The following is a 26138-nucleotide window of genomic DNA, read 5'->3' on the forward strand; positions in this document are numbered from 1 at the left end:
TAAATACTAACTAACCTTTCCATGAAGCCTCTCTTGACCCTCCCAACTGTTAATGCTCTTACTCCCATCCTCCTTAATTACTTTGTATATTTATCTGTATTTAATCTCTTTATATTTATTTTGTATATAAATGCACTTGTCTCCACTGTTAGAATGTCAGCTCCTTGATAGTAAAGATTGTTTCATCCTTTGTATTTGTATTCTCTATGCTAATTACAATGCCTGGCCCTTACTAGGTACTTAATAAATGCTTATTGATTGATGGGTTGACCTACCAGAGATTGTGCTCTGATGATGTAGCCTTTGAGGACTTATGGTCCTGTGTGCCAGGCACCATGCTAAATGCTTTACAATTATTATCTCATGTGATCTTCACAACAACCATGGGAGGTAAGTGCCATTAAATGAGGAATAACAATCACTAGCATTTCTATAGCATTTAAAAATTTTGCAAATCATTTTATCCTGGTTCACAGGGCTGTTGCAATGGTCAAATGAGATAGCACTGGAGTAGAAATTCATTGTAGAAATTACTAGGGTTCAGAAACCCCCCTTTCCTGGCCATTGTTGAGAGAAAATGTAGCTAGTGAAATAAGATTGGCATAGTTGTGAATAGAGTCTGGGACAGGCCTCATCAGTCTCTGGGCTTGAGGATTACTGGTAGGATTCAGCAATTAGAAATAGTATAGAAAAGTCCAAAGCCTGGCGCCGGTAAGTCAAGAGGGGAACAGAATAAGAAAACCACTTTGACAAGTCAGAAAACTTGGGTTCAAATCCTGCCTCTGATGATTACTACCTTAGTGACCTTGGATACTTCATTGAGCTATTTTGGGACTCAGTTTTCTCATTATAAAATAAGATTGGATTTAGGTGGTCTCTGAGGTCCCAATGCAAAAGACTTTGTGTAAACAGATCTAGTCATCAAGAGAGCGCAGGAACTAATAATACTAGTTAACGTTTTATATAGATAGCACTGTGTGCCAGGCACCATGCTAAATGCTTTACAATTATTATCTCATGTGATCTTCACAACAACCATGGGAGGTAAGTGCCATTAAATGAGGAATAACAATCACTAGCATTTCTATAGCATTTAAAAATTTTGCAAATCACTTTATTCTATCTCATTTGACCTTTGCAACAGCCCTGTGAACCAGGTGCTATTATTGTCTTCATTTTTTTGTTTTTGGTGAGGCAGTTGGGGTTAAGTGACTTGCCTAGGGTCACACAGCTAGTCTGAGGCCGGATTTGAACTCAGGTCTTCCTGACTCTGACACCAGTGCTCTTTCCACTGTGCCACCTAGCTGCCCCTTATTGTCTTCATTTTAAAGTTGAGTTAACTGAGACTGAAGAGTTAAGTGATTTGCCCAAGATCAGAGAGCTATGAAATGATAAAGGCAGGGTTTGAACTCAAGTGTTCCTGATTCAAAATCCAACAATATTCATAGCGCCATTTGGCTGTCCAAGGAGAAAGAAATATAAGAAAAGAAATAGTATCCATGTCATGAGAAGGGATAGCAACAGTTTTCTCCGGTTCTACTCTTTAGTATTAATTTCAGAAATGGTGTGTCCTTTTAGAGTTTTCTCCCTGAATCCACGTGTACTCATCTAGTTAGTCATGTTTTCTCAAAGAGGACAAATGTGAGCAATTCTATAAGGGATCATGGTGGGCATACAGATGAGAAGATAATATAACATACCCAATAGATAGGAGAAAGGTAGTGATTTCATATAAGGCAACTCAAACTTTGGGGAATGTCACATATCTTAAAATTTTCAGTCACTGAGTAAAAATATAAACATTTTTGATCTTCAGGGGAAAATTTCCTCCCTGATAGAAATCAGTGCCTTAGTGTTTATCAATGATGAGGGGGTGTCTAGGCCAGGGGTTTTTATTCACAAGTTCATGAACTTGGAAAAAATACATATGTTTTCAATATATTCCTTTGTAATCCTACACATTTTATTGTATGTATTTAAGAGCATTTTTGAGAAAACAGCTCATTTTACTTCACTAAACTACCAAAGGGTGGTGGTGGTGGGGAGTAACAAAAATGTTAAGAATCCCTTGTCTAGGCTGATGCATTGACTAGGTGGGCAAGTGAATTAAAAAATGCCATGCCTTTTCCTTGCACAGTGTTGTTGTTGTTGTTAGTTTTGAGTTGTGTCCAACTCTTTGTTGATCCCATTTGGGGTTTTTCTTAGTGAAGATACTGGAGTGGTTTGCTATTTCCTTCTCCAATTCATTTTACAGATGAGGAAACTGAGGCAAGCAGGGTTAAGTGACTTTCCCAGAATTACAAATCTAGTAAGTGTCTGAGGCCAGCTTTTGACTTACAAAAATGAGTCTTCCTGACTACAGACCTGGCATCTACCTGCTGCAGTATTTATTATTTACTTATTAGCCACTATTCATTCTTTACTTCTTCCTTGTTTCGGTGATAATTCTACCTTGGCTGATGCAACCCTTTGTTTAAAGTATTTCTTGCCTTTAACTTCTTACTTTTACCTATTTAGTATGCAATAATTCAAATTTTTTTTCACTTCTTTGTCTTCTCAAGAGTCTTTCAGCTGCCTTGCTGATGCTGTTTTTGTCAGATGAACATCTTTTGTCATATCAAATCTTCCCAGATTGACTTGCTTTGTTCTAGTTATACACAATTGCTCTGGGCCTTCTTTGATATCAGAAACATGTTTAAGACATTTTTCTTTTCCATGTTCCAAAGTCCTAGATGACACTTTAACTTTTTTTTTTTTTTGGCGGGGCAATGGGGGTTAAGTGACTTGCCCAGAATCACACAGCTAGGAAGTGTCAAGTGTATGAGGCCGGATTTGAACTCAGGTACTCCTGAATCCAGGGCCAGTGCTTTATCCACTGCGCCACCTAGCCACCCCCGACACTTTAACTTTTTAACCCAGCCCAGGCCCATTTTCTTTTGAGACCCTTTTTGGTGATCACCTCTGTAAAGCCCTGACCTAACCATTTTACAAAGATAAGAGAATGGAAAAAGGAACATGGATAAACTAGTTGACCTTATTGCCCCCCCCCCAAAAAAAAAAGAAAAGAATTCCCCCTCTCCAGTTCTTTTGTTTTGTAGTCATATCCAACTCTTCATGATACCGTTTGGGGTTTTCTTGGTAAAGATACTGGAGTGGTTTGCCATTTTCTTCTGCAGTTCATTTTATAGATGAGGAAACTGAGGCCAACAGGGTTAAGTGACTTGTCCAGGGTTACCCACCTAGATTCTGAAGCCAGATTTGAATTTAGGAAGATAAGTATTCCTGATTCTATCCACTGGGCCACCTAGCTGTGCTCCCGTTTTGCCCCTAGGGAAGGAGGAAAACAAGGTAGCTAACAATGAGTCTTCATTAGTACATAAAGATGGCATGACTGACCTACTGTGGTAAGCCATGCTCTACGAATTATTCTTCTAATAGTGGTGATGGATTGCGATGAGCCTTCTGCTCTTTTATTGTCCAGTCCCCCTTGTACAAAATTACAGTTATCAGTTAATGGCGTGGAACAGTAGGTAAAGTACAGGCTCATTTATCAGACTCCTGTATGCCTCCATCTCTTGTTTCTTTAAGGATAACAACCAGCTCCTGCCTTCTGGGATTTCTTTAATATCTGGGAATTGTATGTATGTTGGAGAGGTCCCATGATGTCACTCATACAACAGGATTTCCTTTCTATTTTATTTGAGTGAGACCTCCACAAAAGGTGTACTCTGATGCCCTGCTGTGATGTGGACCAGGGGATGCTGGATCCTCAGTGGCTGTACAGAGGCTCTCTTAGGACCACCTCGTAAGCTGAGTTGTCTTCAAGAACCTGCCTGGCTATGGATCATAGATTCAGAAACAGAATGGATTGTTAAGAGGGCAGCAATGTGGAAGAGTGAGCAACAGAATGGAGAGTTAGAGAACTTAGTTCAAGTACCACAGGCCACTTACCCTCCCTCGGTCTCAGTGTCCCCATTGTAAGATGGGATGTTGGACTACTTGACCTCTGAGGTTCTGTCCAGTTCTGAGTCTATGCTCTGGTAACTAGACGAGTTCTGAAGTCCTTTGCAGTTCTGAATTCATGGTCCTGTGACCTCATTTTACAAATGAGGACATTTTGTATGTCTGGCACTTGAAAAAAAATAGCAAAGTGTGGAGAGAGCCTCATCACCAAGTTGACTTCCAGTTAATGAATTTTTGGTCACAATTACTTGCAGAGACGATCTACAGAAAGGCTTATGGTTTGCATTTAGTGGAGGCAGTCCCCACAGTGATGAAATTACAGATCTTAAAATATCTTTGTGACCCATCTAGCCTCTCTTCTAGACAACAGAGATAATCCTCTTGAATTATCTGGATTTTTATGAATCTCTGTGGTGTTGGGCTCCCCTCTCATTTTGGGGACATGATATTGTACCCAGATAGAATTAGGCAAAATCAGAAACCTACCTAGTCAGTAGGCAAGGATATAAAGGAGAGCCTTTTCATCACATTCACTCTCTTGTGGCATGCCAATACAGCTACAGGTCTTTTTGCTATCACCTCTAGTCTCAGATACAAACCGTCCATCATTCTCTCTCCCCTTACACCCCCATCCATCCACTTCTATGAACAAGACACTCCATTTCTTGGCTTCAGGCATTTTCTTTCATTGTGCTTCCATGCTGGAAAAGCCCTGTCTCCTCATCTCTGCCTACTGACTTCCTTTAAGACCCAGCTAAAAATTTCCCCTCCTACATGAAGCCTTTCCCAATCTCCCTGAATTCCAGTGTCTTCCCTCTGTTGGTTATGTCATATTTATGCTCCATGTTACTTGTTTGTATGCAGGTTGTCTCCCCCCCTTTACTTTTCTTTTTCTCCTGAGTGCTTTAGCATGGTGTCTGACACATAGGAGACACATAATAAATACTTATTTACTGACTGATAGAAAGAGTCAAGTTTCACCCCAAATCCCCCGTGGCACCACCACATTGTTGAACATAAGTATGTGCTTCATAATTTTTTTTTTGGTGAGGCAGTTGGGGTTGAGTGACTTGCCCAGGGTCACACAGCTAGTAAGTGTCTGAGGTCAGATTTGAACTCAGCTCCTCCTGACCTAGCTGCCCCTTGTGCTTAATAAATTAATGTTAGTTGGTAACAGTGACTTGCAGATCTAGGACTCATTGCTCAGCTGTAAGCTTTCTTGTTTTATGGATAGCTTTTGGTTTTATACTGCCTTTGTTTCCAAATATATCTTTCCTTTCCCCCAACTAGAGTCATTCCTTCTAATAAAGATTTTAACATATAAGCAAGACCAATTAACAAGTCATCCATGTCTGAGAATATATACCATATTCCATACCCATAGTCCACCCACCTCTATAAAGAGGGAATAAAGGTACGTTTTGTCAACTTGTCTCTAGGGCCAATCTCAAGGGTTTCTTTTTGTGTTTATTGTTGTAGTCTTTGTGCATATTATTGTCCTAGTTGCTATTTTATTTTTTGTAAATTCATGTAAATCTTCCTATGCTTCTCAGAACTCTCCGTGCACATTGTTCTATATGGAACAACATTATACTATTATGTTCGGGTACCACAGTCGTTTTAGCCTAGTCCAGTGGGTACCTCCTGTGTTTCCCGTACTGTGCTACCACTGAAAGTTCACCAATTAGTTTTCCATGACTCTTGTTTACCTTTGGGCTACTAAAGGGGAGTGAAAGAGGGGGTGGGGACATGGGACAGACCAGTATTGACCTTTTCTCTTGTAAAATAATCTTACTTTTGTATGCACCTTTTAGGAGATTGCTTAATTGTGTCATTTGGCAGATGGGGCTATAGGTCTGATTTTAAGGAATTCAATAGGCAGATTTGACAGTTCTCCTAAGGTGTGGCTACTCCTTGAATCTTTTCTGTAGGGAGAAAGAAAAAAACCAACCACATACCTTAAAATGAATTACAGGTTAACTGCTATTAATATGCCATAGACCTGAAGACCAGCGTACAACACTGAAAGATCAATAATGGTATTTCTCATGTGTGGATATTGATCTCTCATGAGTGAGTGAATCATATTTCACCCTGTATATATTAGTGCAAAAAAAAAGTAGCAGGTATGAGTGCTATGAAAAACCTGAAAAGTTTATTGAGCAAATTTTCGAGTACTAATATTAGGTTATCAATTATTAAAGTGTGTAATCGCCACTGCCTTGCACATCATTCCGAAAAAGGATAGGAAAGGACTGTGTTACTTTCTGAGTTCAATGGCTTACAAAATAAAAAGGTTTCTATAATACTCCGTCCTCTGCTTGGTATTTTTCTAGTTTTGGCTTATTGCTGTCAGTTTTGGTCCTTCCTTCTATACAAATTGATTGGGTAACAGCAATAAGAATATTGAATGTATTTAGCTTTATTTCCCCAATGCAAGTCCTAAAATACCTATTGAACAATAATCCTGAAAGTGATCACTGATCTTGCAAAGCCATCATATTTTCTAAGGACTGACTGGTACTCTTGAGTTTTTTGGTTTTTTAAACGTGGAATTGTTACTAACTTGGATCCCAGAACATAATAAAATGGAATCCAGCCTACAGATTTCCTACAAAGTGTTTAAGTGTGCATTTTTAGACTCAAATGTGAAAGACTTTGTAGTTTAAAAGACTGTTGAAGTGTATTTCCCTTCATGTGCCAGATTGGGGTCTGCAGTTCTGCGATTAGAAGAAGGTAAAAGCAAAAGATGATAAAAACTGATGGAGTTAGATAAAAAGTTTTTAGAACTGAATGTTGACTTTTGTAATAGAAATAGAGGCTGTTTTGTGAATAGGAATATCCCTTTTCAAAAGGAGTGGCTATTTGTACAAGGAAAAAGCACATTTGTGCTTTCTAAATATATGCCCCATGTTTGGAAGATTGGATTATCCACTTTGTGCTGAAATCTTAACTGCTACTTAATATCTATCATACTCTTATGCTTAATTTTTAGCTTCCCAGACATTCTTTATTCTTGATAGCACCTTCTTTGATTAAATGAACCTCGTTCTGATTAATTGAACATTGTTATTTACTCTTTTATATACTGTGAAGGAAACCAAGAGAAGACATTTCTGACTAGATTGCTGCTTTTGCATCATTTAAAGAGAGTCAAGTATTCCTGGTATGCAGTGAGTTTCAGCAAATAGTTGCATAATATAGTTGAGAAAGGCAGCTAGGTGATGTAGCAGATAGATCACTGGCCTTAGAATCAGGAAGACTCAGTCTCCATGAGTTCAAATCCATCCTCAAACACTTGTGACCCTGGGCAAGTCACTTAATCCTGTTTGCCCCAGTTCCCTCATCTGTAAAATGAGCTGGAGAAGGAAATAACAAAACAATACAGTATCTCTGTCAAGAAAACCCCAAAATGTGGCAATGAAGAATCAAACACGACTGAAAAACAACTAAACAACAAAAATATACATCCATATACACGTGTATATGTTTGTATGTTACCTGCTCTTTTGAAATTATTCACAGCTGGGCTTCTCCATTAGTGAGGATAATTAAGATTTGATTACACATTTTATGCAGAGGAATTTGAGGGTAGGAGAAGATGACAAGAGACTGAATTGAATTGTAAATGTGTGAAAATTTTCTCAAATTATACTGTATAAACAATATATGAATAAGGCAATGGAATGATTTCAACACTAAGGTTGAAAATAATAAGGTTATTTACAAAGTAGAACGAATTTGGTTTATACTATTTGTCAATCTCAGGAGAGTTATAATGGAAAAATGTCAGGAGTGGCCTTGGTAACATTTTAGACTTTGTTGACATAGGATGGCTTCAGGAATACCTTAGTTTTTTTTAACTTCACAGTCGAAGCATGTATAGTCATGTTTCCATGGATACTTGATCCTCCATGATAAAGATTTCATGAAGCAGCCAGCTTTATTTAAGGGTTAGGAGTCCTAACAATTAACTTTTTGAATTTTTAAAGCATCATATTTTAGGTATTTTCATCTGCCCCAGAGGTATAAAACAGAATTCTGATTTTGTCAAGAATCATATTCTATTGTTTCTGCAAATCATACTTGATTGGTAATAGTGCTTGTATAAGTGAAAACATCACTGAACTTAGAGATAGCCACTTCCCATCTCTGACATTTGCTGGCTGTGTGACAATGGGCAGGACAAAATCTCTCCTTTAGTCTTCTCATCTGTAAAATGGCAATGATAGTATGTACCACTCAGGAATTGTGGGTTTAAGGATCAAATCATATGATATGTGTAAAGGTCTCTTTGCAAACCTTAAAAATGGTGTGTATATGTCATCTATTATGTTATTTAATAATATATAAAGTAGGTTTTGGGGAGGGCCGGGGGGATGGGGAATGAATAGGAAATTCAGAAACAAATTATTTCTTTGAGCTTACAGTCTTTTGTTTCTTGCTTGCTTAGGAATTTTGTAGATGTTGTTTCTTTGTCCTTAAGACTTACTGCTATTTGCTTTGTATTGGTAAACTGCGTTAGAACTGAAGCTAATGTGACTGGTGCCCTCCATTGGTAAGAGTAAGAGAGGGAGGAGACATGAGACCTGGAGAGTAAGGTTCTTTTCCCCTCATGTTCTAATGTTGTTCTTTACTTTAATCTAGCGTATTCCACATAAGAATGAAAAATGAGCAAGTGAAGGAGGCATATATGCAGTTAGTTTTCAGAAGAGGAAAGAACCCAATGGGGAGTCCAGAGAAAGTAGACTTTTCCTAGGAGAGGTTATGAAACTGTTACCACTGAAGGGAGCTGGGGGCAGGAGGATGCAGATAAAGAAATTTTAATTTCTTGCCTCATTAACTGAAGAAAGATAAAAATAAAGTAAAATTTAGAAAAAGTTTAGTAATGTGTTTGCAGGGATGTTATGTGGGGTTGGTGAATCCAAATTTTGAGAGGATATAAAAAACCTATTGGTTGGGTTATATATGTCTCTCAAAATGACAAGACCGAGAAATTTGACAGACTGGCCTCTTTGTGGCCTCATTAGTTAATTCATTTGATCATACGTGCCCTGCTTTTGTAGACTTGAGGTTGATGTCCAGGCTTCTGAAGGATACAGTATCAGCAGTGACAGGAAGTTAAACACACAATGTTGACTTCCAGTGTTTATTTTGATTTAAGGGTTTGCATACTGATTTGCAACTATTTTAGAATTGTAGCGTCCCTTGGGGCAGCTAGGTGGCTCAGTGGATGGAGCACTGGCCCTGGAGTCAGGAGTACTTGAGTTCAAATCCGGCCTCAGACACTTAACACTTACTAGCTGTGTGACCCTGGGCAAGTCACTTAACCCCAATTGCCTCACTAATTAAAAAAAAATTAGAATTGTAGCGTCCCGTTGCTTCTTGTTTGCTTTGTTTAAAAAAAAGAAAAACACTTAAAACTTCTTCCTTAAAGTATTGTACATAATATTTATGTTTTCATTAAAATTAATTATATCTCAAGAATTTTGCACCAGGTCAACTGGATTCCCCTGGGGTCTCTCAAAACCAAGATGAAGATTATTGGTCTATGAAGTCAAACTTGCCAGGCTGCATGAAGTTGAGAATGCTTTTGAGTAATTTTTATATCCTCAAAGTCATCATTGAGATACCCTCACTTCCTTAATTTCTATATGATTATCAGGAGAGCAGAACTAGATGGTGGAAAAAAATGAGGAAAATTGCATACTGAGAGTTTAGGGGGAAAACGTTTGATGAGCCCTGGCATTTTAAAAACTACTGTTTATTTTCCTTCTTTTTCTGTAGAGGGTCGGATGGTCATTCAAGACATCCCTCCAGTCACCAGCAGAGGGCACCTGGAGAACACATCTGACCTAGTCTCAGATTCCACCTATTACGGCAGCTTTTACCAGCCCTCTCTCTTTCCATACTACAACAATCTGTACAACTACCCCCAGTATTCGATGGCCTTGGCTGCTGATTCCTCTTCTGGGGAAATGGGGAGTACACTTGGGGGATCCCCAGTGAAAAACAGTCTTCGGAGCCTACCAGCAACTTATGTGTCTGGACAATCAGGAAACCAGTGGCAGGTATTGTATCACAGAGGGTGAAATGAGCATATTGTACACTCCCTGCTTCAGAGAGGCAAATGTGCATCTCTCTCTCTCTCTCTCTCTCTCTCTCTCTCTCTCTCTCTCTCTCTCTCTCTCTCTCTCTCTCTCCCTCTCTCTCTCTCCCTCCCTCTCTCTCTCTCTCTCTCTCTCCCTCTCTCTCTCCCTTTCTCCCCCCTCTCCCCCTTCCCCTACAGATCAGTTACACAGCAAATGTAAAAGAGTTCTTATTTTTCCAGTTTTGAAATTTAAACACAGAGGATGAGAAGGAAAGGGCATGGGGTACTAAATCAAATCAGTTTTCTTAATGCAAGAATTTATAACTTGGGGTCTATGAACATAAATTTTTTGATAATTATTTTTAACATAATTGGCTTCTTTGTAATCCCATGTATTTTATTTAATGCATTTTAAAATGCTATCCGGAAAGGGGCCCTGGGCTTCACTAGACATGACACACAGAAAGTTTAAGAATTCCACCTTAGGCCTCAATGTCTTTATTTGTATTTTATTTGTATTTTAAATTTCTACTTTTCTCATTTTCTAAAAGTTGTTTTGCCCAACTTTCTAATTGGCAACTTCCCTCAGTAAGAAATAATTTGCTAGTAGATCGTCCTCACTCCTATTTTCCTATGATGAGGGAGCTTTCATTAGGCATCTTCAGACAAGCTGACTTCAGGATTCTAAGTAGTATGGACGGTAGAATGTAATGGGGAGACTGTTGAACTTTGGGCTAGAAAGGCCTAGGCTCCAAGCTGAAACCCTTGTCATGTCAGTTAGTTGTGTGGCTTAGGGAAAGACACTTTATAGCTCTGACAGTTTTCTTTATTTGTAAAATGAGGGGACTGGGCTGGGTTAAGAGTTCATCCTATCGGTCTCTGCTAGATTTCAGAGCACCCATGAATTTGGGTGGGAAAAAATTACCTTTTAATTTTTGTTAATCTCTTACTGAAATTTACCATTTAAAAATTTATTAATGTAGGCAATAAACATTATTCTGAGAAGGGGGTCCTGACTTCAGCAGACCGCCAAAGGGATCTGTTACAAAATAAAGTTAAGATCCCTTGATTTTTTTTTTGTTTGTTTTGTTTTGTGGGGCAATGGGGGTTAAGTGACTTGCCCAGGGCCACACAGCTAGTAAGTGTCAAGTGTCTGAGGCTGGATTTGAACTCAAGTTCTCCTGAATCCATGGTTGGTGCTTTATCCACTGCGCCACCTAGCTGCCCCTAAGATCCCTTGATTTTGATAGATGAATTCTGAGGCTTTTCTTTTTCCTCAGCTAAGAATTGCATATAAATTCCATGAGTTTTCTTTCTTGGGAGGGTTATACACAGAAAATGTAGGTCTGCATGGGGTGGGGCAGGGATTGAGAAAAAAATCAGGACATACATGTGATTTCCATGGTGTGCAAAGCTCCCAGAGATACAAACTCCTACCACTATCAACACTACTACCGATGAATTCGCAATTTATCTGTTGCTTGTAGTATCGGGGTGTTGTTTGGGATGCTGTATATAGCCAGCAAGCATCAGAAGGAAAACTTGAATCCAGGTCTTCCAAACTCCAAGGTTGGCCCTTTTCCCACTATATCACCAGTTCTGAAATGTTTTCGTATCAGGATCCCTTTTTACACTCTTAAAAAATGATTGAAGACCCCCAAACAAGCCCTTGTTTATGTGGGTAGCATATCAGTATTCAACATATTAGGAATTGAAACTGAGGGCAGCTAGGTGGTGCAGTGGATAAAGCACCGGCCCTGGATTCAGGAGGACCTGAGTTCAAATCCGGCTTCAGACACTTGACACTTACTAGCTGTGTGACCTTGGGCAAGTCACTTAACCCTCATTGCCCCGCCCCCCCAAAGGAATTAAAACCTTATCACTTTTATGAAAATAGTCTGGACTTTTGGGCCTCCCTGAAAGGGTCTCAGGGACCCCTAGAGATCCCTGGATCACACATTGAGAACCATTACACTGCCCCCACTTTTGTTATGTTTAAAAATTTGGAGTAAAGTGCTTGAATTTCCCTGTGCTGAAAGGTATTGTAAGGAGTGGTGGCTGATGTTGTACACTCTAATTCCTATTGTGGCCACATAGTAGACATCCTGTATTGCTCCAGATTCTGTAGAGATCAGTGAGAACTTTCCATAGAAAATATACACACAAGAAAACGGAGATGGGAGATAATACCTTTCAGGTACATCACATGTAGATAACCTGAACTAAGCTGATCATGAAATTTTCAGATATTTCTAAAGCTTTGCTTTTGGGACTTTGAAGTATCTTTTACCTGATTTCCTCCCAGTCTTAAAATCCTTGCCACTGTATTTTCATTTATTTGATGGCGATTGAAGGGCATAGGAGTTGATAACATTGTTTCCAGATACTCTTCCTCACTTATGCAAAATGCCATCTCCCTCTACCCTCTGAAGGGCCATTGAATCATCAGATCCTGTTAAAACATTGCTTTGCCTTATATGCTAAAAATACTTGTTTAAAGATTTTTTAAAAAATAAAAAGTATAATTTAAAACAGTTTGAAGCATTAAGGCATTGGTGCTCCTCCCCCCAGAAAGACAATGAGTATGAAATAAATTTGAATTGGTTTAGTTCTTTTGCTGGAAATCTCTTTATTCATTTATCCATTCAGCATTTTTTTTCTGTTTGTGCTTTCTGCACAGTATTTGCTATGTTCAAGATACTATAGGGTTTTTTCCCCCAGTACCCCATTGAAACTGTGGTTTTAAGGAGGGGGAGGGGCAGAAGAGGCCTATTTGGGTTCTTGTTAAGAACTATCCCATGAAAATTCTAAGAATTTCCCCCACTAATTGAGTGGATATTTTATTTTAGCTTGGGGAATGACGGACTATAATCAGAAAATTCTGATTTTGTTGAAGGGGTTCACATGATAAAGAATCAAAGAAGTATATGGGTGTGCTTGTGTATGCATATGACAGTGTGTATGTGTGTGTATGTTTGTTCAATTGTAGCTGAGCTTGGAATCTCAGAAATCTTCCCCCTCCCAAATTCTCCAAATCCCTCAGGTGACATTTACTATGTGGCATCTTTGCTAATGTCCTTGCTTTCATTGTGAATTGATCTCCCTCAAAATGAAGCTGAGAGAGATGTGAAATGGGCCTGTTGAATTCCCCTGGAGGTTAAACAACCAACCAGGTGCTCCTCTGTAAAGAGGATACCTTCCCCTGTACAGTACCACCACATTTCTGAATTAATTACCTGTGATAGTCATTTGATCCAAGGGTTAAGAGCTTTCTCTTCTTTTTCCTCTCAAGATCCCGCCCCCCGTTGCAGAAATGGGAGGAGCCTTGATTATGCTTCTGTGAACAATTTCCATTTCTGGTTTTCTCAGGATGTGCCTTGTGACAACCAGTTGTTTAATTCCATTGTATGCCCATGTGAAAGTTTGTCACTCTTATACATCAAAAAGATTAGACCAAGTCATTTGGAGGTAGTGTGGTACAGTAAGAAAAACGCTGACTCTGGAGTCAGCGTTTGAATCCCCCCTCTGAACATTTATTACTTTAATGACCTTGGGCAATTCACTTTACTCTCTGAGTCTCCATTTCTTCTTTGTAAAATGAGAGGGGGTTTGAAGAAATGACCTCTAAGGTCTCTTCCAGCTCTGTCCATTAGTCTCAGACGTTGTGCCCATAATGTGGCTGCCACCTCCACAATGAGAGTTTAAGGTAACTGAGGATAATGGTTGACTTTTTGAAGAATGGTTAAATAAAATCCTCTAAGAAGAAATGAAGAAGCCATGGGGTTTTTGGTTTATGGTTTTGCTAATTGTCGTGCTTGGGATTTGTGCCTAAGTATTTGGTGGAATGAGGTGATACTAAAGGAAAGGGGAGGTGGCAAAGCATAAAAAGGGGGGGGTGCTTCATTGGAAAAGTCTATGGCTTTCCTACCAGGCTCTCACATATTTATTTCTGCTGACTTGAGATTAGCCTCTCCCTTGTCAACCTAGTACAACATGTTTATTTAAGAGATAATGTTGCTGGTGGAGGAGGGCAGAAGGCAATAAACAGCTTTTTCGGGCAATTAAATGCAGAAGTGAAACCGAGCTGCTGGACAACCACAATAGCCATTGATTGGGAGTTTATTCCAATGCCACCAATGTTATTCCTGTTGCATAACAGGACAGAATCTGTGATTGGGCCACAAATCCCTATTGGCTGAAGATAGACAAATTCATCTGAGACGTCTCCTTAGATAAGAGGCACCTGACAGAAAACAACCTTGATCCTTGGGGATGGCAGATTCTACAGTTTCTCCCTTCCCTCACACGTATTAGGTGCTAAATAAGTATGTATTGATTCAGCCATTCAATTCGGTACACTTTCTTTGCTCAAGGCACTCCCTACAGGATTGAAGATTGAAGCAAAAAACAACCATCACCACAGTCCCTGTCCTTAGAGATCTTACAGTCTAATAGGGGCATGTGACAGGAACACAAATGAATGTGATACAAGGTAGAATGTGATAAGGGCAAAAGAGAAATGCAGACAAAGGGCTATGAGAAACCTGAGGAGGTCCTGGCATGGTGACACAAGTCTGCTACTGGAGAGGCTAAGGGTGGTGGTTTGGGGAGTTCTGAGTTGCAGTAGGGCTAAAGCTGATTGAATGTCCATACTGAGTCCAGCATGAATATGGTGAGCCCCCAGGAGTGGGGGTGGGGTGGGGTGGGGAACTGGCTGCCTAATGGAACAAGTCAGAGTATATTTGCCTATTGTCCCTGCTGTACTTCCATCTTGTGTGGGATAGAGAGACCTCTCCTTTCTCACCCCACCAAAGGTGAAGAGGAAGTGTAATTACCATCACAGGTAATTAATTTAATTCAGTGCATTGTTAAAGCTGAGAGAGATCTAGAAATGTGGTGGTACTGTACAAGGGAAGGTATCCTCTTTACAGAGGAGCACCTGGTTGTTTATTTAACCTCCAAGAGAATGCAACAGGCCCTTTTCACATCTCTCTCAGCTTCAGTTTGAGGGAGATCAATTCACAGTGAAAGCAGCAAGGACATTAGCAAAGATGCCACACAGTAAATGTCACCTGAGGGATTTGGAGAATTTGGGAGGAGGAAGACTTCTGAGATCCAGGCTCAGCTATAATTGAACACAAACACACACACACACACACACACACACAGAGTCACATACATACACAAGCACACCCATATACTTCTTTCATTCTTCATCATGTCCCCTGCAAGTTGGCAGGGGACAAGAAAGATTTCATGAAATTGGTGACAATTGAACTGCACCCCAAAGGGAAAGGTTTTCAACAGAGTAATCCAGGAAAGAGGATAGTACTGTACAAGTTCATGATTGCAGGAGGGCCTAGAACATAGATTAAGAGGAGGAGAACTAGATGAAAGAAGGATAGAAGGATAAATTGCAGTTACCATGCTAAGGAGTCTGTTCTATCCTGTAGGCAAACCGAAACCAACAAATGACTTTTGATCGAGGCATGGGAAATGAGCTTATGTGTATCTATACACACCTATGTGTATGTGCTTGTGTGTATACATAAACACATATACATAATATTTATATGTATTATATGTGTGTATATAGGTATGTGTATGTGTGTGCCTATGTATATAGACACACATACACAGAGAGAGTGTGTGTTAAGAAAATTATTTGGGAAGATAGATTAGAAAGAGAAGAATCTAGAGACAGGGAGACCACGTAGGAGGCTATAGTTGTCAAGAAGAGGGATTAAGGACCTGGTTTAGGAGACTTTTTTTGGAAGTTCTATCTTATAACATTCTTCAAATATGAAAACAACTTTCTTACGCAGTTAGTAACCAGCCATCAATTAATGATCATCTTTCCTCCCCTACAGCCCCGCAAAGTCTTAAAAACATTTTTTTAATGATTGTCATCAATATATACTTGGTGAGGTGGTGGCAGGTTTTTGTTTGGTAAAGTTTACACTGCTCCCCAAGCATGCACTGTTATCTAGATTAACAAATTATTGAGCAAGATTCCTTTTAATTAAATTAGGGGGGGTGTTGGCGTTTAGCATTACATTTAGATCTCTTCAGGAACTGACAGCGACAGAGACAGCTCAAGGAGATTGTGGGCACCGTCTCAGGTACTCAACAGGATCTGATTGAGGAAAAATATAGATAGTGTGACCTGGAAAGGGACAAGAAGAAAGGGAGATGGGGTTAATTCACTGGAATAAAGTCCTATACATCCTTCATTATTTTTTCCCCTCTGATAACAGTTACTCATGCCAAAATGCATTTTTTATAACTCATTCTATTCATTAATAGAAGTATTACTGTGCTTAGTATTTCAAAATATACCTCTAAAAGCACAATGAATACTCCATTCTATTTAATTCCATTGCTACCTTGATCTTTATCATACATTTCTGTTTAAAAAGTATATCATATTACCCCTTCTGCCCTTTACTGCTTATTCAAATAAATTTACCTTTGGAAGAAGGCTAGGCCACACCTAATGTTACACATAACATAGAGGCAAAACATACTGGGCTGGGATCATGGTTGTACACAGAACATTTATTTAGGGTGTACACTCAGGGCAATTTTAAAGAAGGCAAACACTAAAGAAGGCTAATCCTAGAGGGTGTTATTTCTATTCATCAGACTAAATAACTAAAACTGAACTAAATTTTAAAAATAAAAAACGACTTTGGAAATACAAACTAAAAAAAAGACACAAAATACCAACTCTTTTTGTGATGTCAGGGTGTTCCTGGGTCTGCCTGGTGTACCCTAAATGCACACCTGTGCCTGGCGATCTGGAGACTTTGGTTCTTCTGCTTTATGTGACCTTATTTAAATAATTCCACTTCTTCAGACCTTAGTTTTCTCATCTCTAAAATGAAGTAGTTAGATGAAATGATCTGTATCTCTTAAAAAAAATCCCAATGGATAATTCTGTGATTTCAGTCTTCGAATTTCCATCACTGTTCCACAAATAAGTATATGGCAGAATGGGCTTTCAGAGGCCAATCTTATTCAAGACCCCCTTCATTTTACAGATAAGGAAACTGAGGTCCAGAGAGGTGACATCCCTTGTCCAAGGTCACTCAGGTGGGAAGAAGGCAGAGGTAGGATTCAGACTGATCCTTTGACACCAATCCAGCATTCCATATGACTTTGTAAAAACCTCTGCTAGTCTTTGATGTTGAATAGAATGAAAGACTTCCCCATAGGTACACAATGAAGTAAATGGGTGCTACAGTACACAGACTGAGAGAGCCACAGTCCTTCAGGTAGTAAATTGTGAACTGGTTTTTAACTTGGGTCCTATCTCATAAGACTATCCATCCTGTGGATGGCTCTGATTAGGACAACACACTGTAGGAAGACTATTACTTCCTTTTTTTTTCTTTGACATTATTTCTCTTAATTGTAGACCAGGCTGACATTGGAGTTTTTCTTAGCTATACCTTATGGTTCATTTAATTGAATTTCTAAGAACCAAAATCCTTAAGACCTTTTCACTTAAATTTCTTTCAAGCTAGGTCTCCCCCACTTGATTTAAAATCTAAATTCAGAGAGTTTTACACAGTGTCTGGCATATAGTAGGTACATTGGGGGGGTGATTAATTTATACCTATTCCTATTAAATTTGATCTTGTTAGCCTTGGCCTATATTTTCAGCCTGGTTAATGAGGCAAAAAGTGCTAGGCTTAAAATCAGAGCCCCTGAGTTCAAATGTCACCTCTGCTACCTTTGGCACTTCCCTCAGTTCCACTTTTTTCATCTGAAAGATGAGGGGCCTGTTCCAAATGACCTCGAAGATTTTTTCCCAGTTTTTGGTATACGATTTTTTGGCCTTAAGCCAAAGAGTCCAAATCCAGAGAGGAGAGCCTTCTTGATCTTGTCTTCTTGCAGCTTTGATAAACATGCTTTTTCTGATAAGCACACAAATTACTCACAAAAATATTCAGCAGAACAGTGCCAAATACAGAGCCTCTCAGCATGCCTTAACTTCCCTCCAAGTTAAAATTAATGCATTAATTAAGACTCTTTGGATGCAGTTATTTAATCAGCCAAGAATCCACTTAGTACTGACATCCACCCCGTATTTCTCCTTCTTGATCTTGTGGGGGACTTTTTATCAACTACTCATGTTAAAGAGAATATATTAAAAAGCTCATTTTTCTAATCTTTACTGGAATTTAGGTCCATATTTTTGTACATTGATAAAGCCTTTACTGCTTGTACTTTTTTCCATGAAATGTTCATTTCCAAACATACCTGTTGGTACTCTACATAGCTTTCCAATTCTAGGAGGGGCTCCTTTCAGCTGTTCAAGTGGGCACGCTGGCTAGAAATTTGCCTGGGGCAAAAAACTCACAGACTCACAAAAGCCATATTTTGGAAGGGGTCACAGAGGTCATTTAGCCTCTGATCTGGTACAGAGTTTGACCATCACCATAATGTCAGTGGTTTGATTATATATAGAGACAATTGGTTTGTAAATGATTCCAGGATTGGTACATTGTTTTCTATTTGGTAAGATAACATAATTTTATTTTTGTATGTGTGATGGTATTTTGTATTTGCTATTTCCAGTGGTTACCAACTACCTTGAAGAAGGTATTCATGCTATGTAGGAGTTTCTTGTGTCATCTATAGGTATTTAGCTTCTTGATTCTAAATGCTAAACCATTTTTTTTCAGCATATTCTCCTCCTCTCATCTCCTCTCCTCTCCTCTCCTCTCCTCTCCTCTCCTCTCCTCTCCTCTCCTCTCCTCTCCTCTCCTCTCCTCTCCTCTCCTCTCCTCTCCTCTCCTCTCCTCTCCTCTCCTCTCCTCTCCTCTCCTCTCCTCTCCTCTCCTCTCCTCTCCTCTCCACCCTTTTCTTTCGTGAGGCAGTGAAGGTTAAGTGACGTGCCCGAGGTCACTGTCAAGTGGCTGAGGCCAGATTCGAAGTCAGGTCCTCCTGAATCCAGGGCCAGTGCTTTATCCACTGTGCTACCTAGCTGCCCCGTCAGCATATTTTTCATCATCCTTCCCTATGCCCTCCTTTTCCATTGAAGTTATTGAGTATTGGTACAGGAATGCCCAGTGATGAAACTCTCTCTTCAATACATATCAACGTTTTCTATCCTAAAGTATATTGATTTAATTTGGAGATATCTGAAGTTTAGATAAGATGTTCTCTAACCTTGTGATGCTGATATTCAAATAGTTGTGAGGTTCAGAGCAAATTGCAGAAGATCCCTGGGTATTGGGCTAAATTATTCCTAGGGCCCTTTCTAACTCAGGTATTCTGTGACTCTAAATTTTGTATTTCTTTCATTACTTTAGTCTGTTTTATTAATTTTATCCATTTTAATGAGAGTGCCCTGCCAGTTTTACTGTAACTTGGAAGGCATATCAGTAATTTGGGGGGGGGGTTGTTTTCTTTTGTGTATAGGTAAACTTTGTAGATAACCTGAAATAATCCCAATTTGGCCTTTTGGCAGTATATCATGTACTATCTTCATAAGATAGCCTTCACACGGCAGATTTATGCTAAAAGTAACCTAATGTTTCTGACAGCTCATGTGTGACATGAATATAATCCATATTTCTTAGAGGAGCTAATCTAAGTGGTTTATTTTCCGATACTGCTGATAGGGCTATATCTCTTGGTGTCTCGGCAATTGAGATTCTGATGGTAACATATTGTTTATGGGTCACTGCTTTTGTCTAAAACAGTAGGTTGGAACAGAATAGCAAAGGTTAATTAAGTTTGTCTATCAAGGTGAGACAGCTATGAATACCTCTAAGATTTCCTATTCTAAAGTCCAAGTAAATCCCAGACTATGTATACTTTTACTATCTCATACTCTTTCCTCTTTTCATACTGAAGAATGTTGTGTATGTATTTATATGTAATGTATATGTATAAAGTTTCAGAGATATATATTATGTGATATATAAATATGAAATATTTTTGTATCTTTATGAATCAAATAGAGTAAGAATTCTAAATGGCAGTTAAGTAATTGTCATTTACATTTCTATAACATCTAGAAGTTTAGAAAGTGTTATCTTCATAACAACCCTACAAGATAGGTTAATGCAAACATTTTTAGTTTAATTTTATTAATGGGGAAAGTGAGGTATAGAGAAGTTAAGATTGTTTCCCGGGGGCAGCTAGATGGCGCAGTGGTTAAAGCGTTGGCCCTGGATTCAGGAGTACCTGAGTTCAAATCCAGCCTCGGACACTTAACACTTACTAGCTGTGTGACCCTGGGCAAGTCACTTAACCCCCATTGCCCCGCAAAAAAACCAAAAAAAAACCAAAAAACAAAACAAAACAAAACAAAAAAAAGATTGTTTCCCTGTGGTCACATAGCTTGAGGCTGTTAGAGCCAGGATTCAAATTCAGGCCAATGAATTTAGCCAATATTGATTGAGCACCTACTATGTGCTAGTTGCTGGGGCTACAAAGACAAAGACTAAAAAACAAGAAACAAAAACCTGCTCCTGTCTCACAGTGATGCAATATGTAACCATTATGTAGATCCAAGAAAATTTGAGGAAGCAGAGATCATCTAAAACTAGCAAGATCCAGAAAATAACTTGTAGGAAAGAGTTCATGAGCTGAGGCAGAGGAAGCTAAGTATTCTAAAAGGCAGAGGTGAAGAGGGGGTGTGCTTTCTAGGCTTTAGGGGCAATGTATACACAAAGGCTAGGGAGTCAGGAAATTAAGCCTTTCTGTTATATTGGAGAGCTGTAATTAAGCTGCAAGCAAGTAAGGGGGAAGGTGGTTGGGGATAAATCTGAAAGTGAACTAAAGTGAAAAGGTTAGAACCCAGTTACGAAGCTCTTTAAAGACCAAGCTGAGGACTTTGTATTTTACTTTAGAGGCATAAAAATAGTTTTGATTAGGGAAGTGACTCAGTCAGAATTTTGCTTTAGGAATACTGTTTTGACAGCTATGAGAAGGATGGCCAAGAACTTAGGGCAATTCTACAAACAGCATCTCCAAGCATTTGGGCATTAATCTGTAAAGATTTTTATGTTTTTGAAATGTTAGTGGTAGACAACTGCTATATTAATATAGGGAAGGAAAGAGTTTTGTGTAGTAAGTGCAATCATGTTTATTTCAGGAACCCATGATTTAATTGGTCTGAATACTCTCCCCTCAAGGATCTTACATTTAGTCAGTCATCCAGTAAGCATTTCTTAGGCACTTAAGTTCTAGGCACTGTGCTAAGCACTGAGGATTCAAAGAAAGGTACCGTATAGTCTTTGCTCTCAAGGAGTATGCAGTCCAATGGGGGAGACAGCATGCAGACAACTCTGTACAAAGAAGTTATAGACAGCACTCCAGTTCTTGGACAGTCTTCTTCATAAGTAGCTCTGGATGGAAAAAAAGCATTACTTTATGGCTAACTTGATGCTGAGCCTCTCTCAACTTACTTGGACTGTTCCTGAGATGACAGACATCCATTCCATTGCTAGTCTTATACTTGGGAGTTCCAATTTTATTTAGGAACCTTGTAATTTGCAGCCATAGCCTATGAGAACCCAGGGTCACCATGCCACAAGAAGGCATCAAGGGGCAGCTAGATGGCACAGTGGATAGAGCACCAGCCCTGGATTCAGGAGTACCTGAGTTCAAATCCGGCCTCAGACACTTAACACTTACTAGCTGTGTGACCCTGGGCAAGTCACTTAACCCCAATTGCCGCACCAAAAAAAAAAAAAAGGCATCAGCATGAGGCTTTAGTGGAGGAATAATGGTTACTGATGCCTAACAAGCTCAAAATTAATTTTAGTTTTTCTTACCAACATCATAACATCACTATCATTGTCATCATTATTAACAATAAGCTCTTATTTACATATTTTTTATTTATTCATTTATCTCTCATCCATCCATCCATCCATCCATCCATCCATCTTAAATCTCACCTTCTGCAAGAGGCCTTTCCCATTATCCCCTTATTACATTTAGCCCTCATATACCAATCAGGGTGCCAAGCCTTTGGGATACAAAGAAAGGCAAAAATGTGGTTTCTGCCCTCAATGAGCTCATGTTCTAATGGAAAAGATGGCATGTAAACAACTACATATATGTATATGTAGTTATTCATATGTGTATATAGAGAGAGGTATCCTGTGTATGTATATGTATGTTTATATATGATAGATGCTGTGATGCTCTCCCTTCCCTACTCTGACTGACCTTCCTGCCTTTCTTTAAGTCCTGGCTAAAATCCCATCTTCTACCAGGAAGCCTTCCCTAACCCCTCAGTCCCAGTGCCTCCTCTCTGTTAAATTATCTCCTATTCAGATTTTATTTAGCATGACTTATTTAGATTTGTTTGTATGTTGTTTTCCCCATTAGATTGTAAGCTCCTTGAGGGCAGGGACTGGTTTTTTCATCATTTTGTATCCTTAGAACAGTGCCTGATACTAATAGGTGCCTAATAAATGTTTACTGGTTGGTTGGAAGATAATCTCAGAGAGAAGGCACTAGAAGTTAAGGAGGATGGGAAGGACTTCTTGCAGAAGGTAGGATTTTTTTTAATGGGGCAATGAGGGTTAAGTGACTTGCCCAGGGTCACACAGCTAGTAAGTGTTAAGTGTCTGAGGTCGGATTTGAACTCAGGTCCTCCTGAATCCAAGGTCAGTGCTTTATCCACTGCGCCACCTAGCTGCCCCAGGTAGGATTTAAGGTAAGTCTTGAAGGAGGCTTGAGAAGCCAAGAGGTGGAGCTGAAGAAGGAGAGCACGCCTTGTTCAAGAGGCAGCGAGCAAGTTGAATAATGTTGCTGGATTGTAGAGGACTTGGAAGAGGTAGACACGTAGGATGGGTCTGTGAAGTGTTTAGATAGAAACCCAAACAAAAGATTTCTTATTTAATTCTGGAGGTAATAGGGAACTACTGATGTTAATTAGGCAAGAAGTGATGGTATTTATTGTCAGCCTTGCATTTATAGGATCGCTGGCAGTGGAGCAAAGGATGGACTGGAGTAGGCAAGAGACTCGAGGCAGGGAAACCAACCAGCAGGTGTTTGCTTTAGTTCAGGTGTGAGGTGATAAGGGCCTTTGTCAGGGAGAGAGGGGGATGTAGAAGAGAAATGTTGCCTGATACTAGAGACCAGGATACGTGGAGTGAGTGTGGGTGAAGTCTGGAGATTGAACTGAGTTAATCCTTAAGTTTACTTAACTCATAAGGGTATAATTTTTCTTATTTCTGATATAAAGGTGAGAATAAGGAGGGAGGCCCGAATTACAGAGGTGACCATTTCTTCTTGTTCAGGAGAGTGTTCAGTGGAATCACCATATTGCTATGGTTCTATATTGAGAACATCTCTAATACAAAGAAGCTATAAAGTGACTTAAATCAGAAAATATGTTCACATGCAAATATAGGACCATAGTTATAGAGCTAGTAGGGACCTTAGAAGGTATCTAATCCAGTCTCCTCTTTTTACTATGAAGGAAACTGAGACATTCTCAAACTTGGACAGGTAGTAAATAGCAAATGTGGGACTCAAACTCAGGTCCCATAGCTCCAAAGCTAGTGTTCTTTCTACTGCTCACACTCTCTTGCTCCTCTGATTCTTAGGATTTAAAGGTATTTGGTCAGTAGTATGGCTAGAAGTTAAAGAGGTTTTGACTTGAGCTTTCAAATGCATCTTTTGGGTAATGGGGTGTACCCCTGGAAAAACTACAATTCCAGAAACGTAGCTGCAGCTGCCCTTGATATGCCTTCCCATTAAAGACAACCCTTTGTTGACAATGAACCCCCTTCCGTTGGGAAGAGTACTGAGCACTGCCACAGAACATAACTTGTAAGGTGGCCAAGTTCTCGACTAGTTGAGCATCAGTCTTCCCACTGGTTAGTGCACCTTGGAAGAGATAGAGAGCCACTCCCAACTCAAGCTATTTTGTCCTCAGGAAACCTAAACAGTGCAAAAGGTCTCTTAAGGGCCTTGAGCTTGGATCCACCCTTCCTTCTCCTATAGTACGTATCTCTGATGTCCAGTGCCAAGCATCTCAGCTATGCCCTGCCCTTTCTCTTGCTCTCCTCACCCTTAGGGCTGACCTAGACAGCCCCTACCACCTCAGCTTGCCATGGTCCTCACCCCTTCTTGAATCCTTGAATACTTCTACTCTTTTTTACGTTATTGTAGTTCCTAGCGCAGTAACTGATCTGGAGCAGTTACTCAAAACGTGTTAAATGAGCATTCATGATTTTTGTCAAGATTTCTTCTTTATGAGTCCCATGCATCTTGAGGTGTCTTCCTTTTTTCCATTTGATCACAACGATAATTTTTTCTGAACTTTTGGAAACTGGTTCTCCTAACTTACATCCTTGATTTGTTGTTTAAACTCGACCCAAAACAAATCAACTATATTCTTCAGAAGTTATATGAATGTGCATTACTTTTCTCTGAGAGGCTAAGAGTATTTTATCTTTCTCCCTCAGATTTATATATGCTTAGGTGCATGTGCCTCCCTTGGTAAGCCAACCTTAGGTCATGAGAGGGGTCGGGGAGGCAGACACTGTTTCTAGCCTTGGACCTTGGAGGAATGAAGGAAGAATCCCTATGAGGCCCTGTGCCTAGACATAGGAGAGAGAGAGTCAGTCCTAAAATGTTGGAGCTCTGTTTATATTGGACTCTCAGAACCACACTGACAAGCATTTATTTATTCAGTGGCAGGCTCTTAGGCATACTTTTGATATCCCCATTTTACATAAGAGTAAACCAAAGCAGACAGATAGCCGGTGGCTTGCTCAGGGTCACTCAACTAGTGAGATTTTGACGGAGGATTGAGCAGTTCAGGTCATCCTGATTCCAGGCCCAGCACTCTTTTTACTGCACTCTGTAGTCACCCCCAAGGCTCCTTCGAACGTACCAGGCCACCTCGTGGACTCTCGTGACACTGGTCATCCCTTCCATGGAGTTTTCCCTGACCTGCACTGTGCTTGAAGACGCTTGCCTCTTCTCTTGTGAGCATTCTTATTTACTTTACTCACCAAAGTCGGAAAGCTTAAATTCATGTTCCTCCAATAGAGCATAAGCTGCTAGAGAGGAGTTATCACTTTATTCTTTGTATCTCCAGAACCTCAAACAGTCCTGGCATATAGAAGGTATTCAGTGAATTCATGTTGATTGATTTTTAAAATACTAAGCATTCATCTTGTTTTAAAGTTAAGAATAGGGATCGCTATTCACTTTTTGAGGGGGGGAGGTCTAATATGCCAACTTGATCAGTGTGGGGAATTCCTGGTGTGTACAATCACCCCACTAATATAATATAACTGATATAACTAACAGTGTAGAACATTGCCTGGAGGTACAGTGACATAGGCAGAATGAATCAGAAGTAAGTCTCAAACTTCAAGACCAGCCCTCTATCCACTGTTGCAGTTTCATTCAGTAAATACAATTTCAAATTGTTATTGAGGATAATATTTTTATTTGTTTTTGTGAGGCAATTGGAGTTAAGTGACTTGCCCAGGGTCACACAGCTAGTAAGTATCAAGTGTCTGAGGCCGGATTTGAACTCGGGTCCTCCTAAGTCCAGGGCTGGTGCTCTATCCACTGCGCCAGCTAACTGCCCCTCAAATTGTTATTAATATTCCATCTTAAATATTTATTATTAATATTAAATATCATCTAATATTAAAGTACTCTCCTTGGTTCCATGTGATGGCAAATGGAAGGAGGGACACTGGAGTGGGAGACTTGGGAAAGGAGAGAGAATGAATGATGAATAGAGAAAATCAAATGAGGGGGCATGGCAAGAAAGAAGGAAAGGAAAGAGGTTCCATGGAAAGGGGTCAAGAGAGGGACTCGGGTTCTGAGATTAGCATTAATTGGAGATGAACTGCTCTAGTCACACTCCACTGTTCACTTGGGGCTTTAGGCTTCATAGTAAGTTGTCACCTGTAATCATTTCCCTTTGAAATATCCATTAGCTGATTAGCCACTTTTCACAGCTCAGAGACTCAGAACTGAATGGCATGCTAAGTACAGCAGCCCACCAGGGAGGGAATTAGAGTCTGAGCTATGGTGATTCACTGGAGCACCCATTATAGTTTAGGCCATTTTAAAG

General features: G+C 39.7%; 1 protein-coding gene across 2 annotated transcripts in view; it reads left to right on the top strand.

Annotated features, from left to right (window-relative positions):
• The window catches only part of DMRT1 (doublesex and mab-3 related transcription factor 1), a 144745-nt gene that overhangs the window by 49904 nt on the left and 68703 nt on the right, over positions 1–26138 (top strand). For both annotated transcript variants that reach the window (XM_043977576.1, XM_043977578.1), the window contains one exon: positions 9751–10034. In XM_043977576.1, the coding sequence (XP_043833511.1) occupies positions 9751–10034 (284 nt within the window). The remainder of the gene's footprint in view (positions 1–9750; positions 10035–26138) is intronic.

The sequence above is a fragment of the Dromiciops gliroides genome, chromosome 1 (assembly GCF_019393635.1).
Source record: "Dromiciops gliroides isolate mDroGli1 chromosome 1, mDroGli1.pri, whole genome shotgun sequence".
Classification (NCBI taxonomy): domain Eukaryota; kingdom Metazoa; phylum Chordata; class Mammalia; order Microbiotheria; family Microbiotheriidae; genus Dromiciops; species Dromiciops gliroides.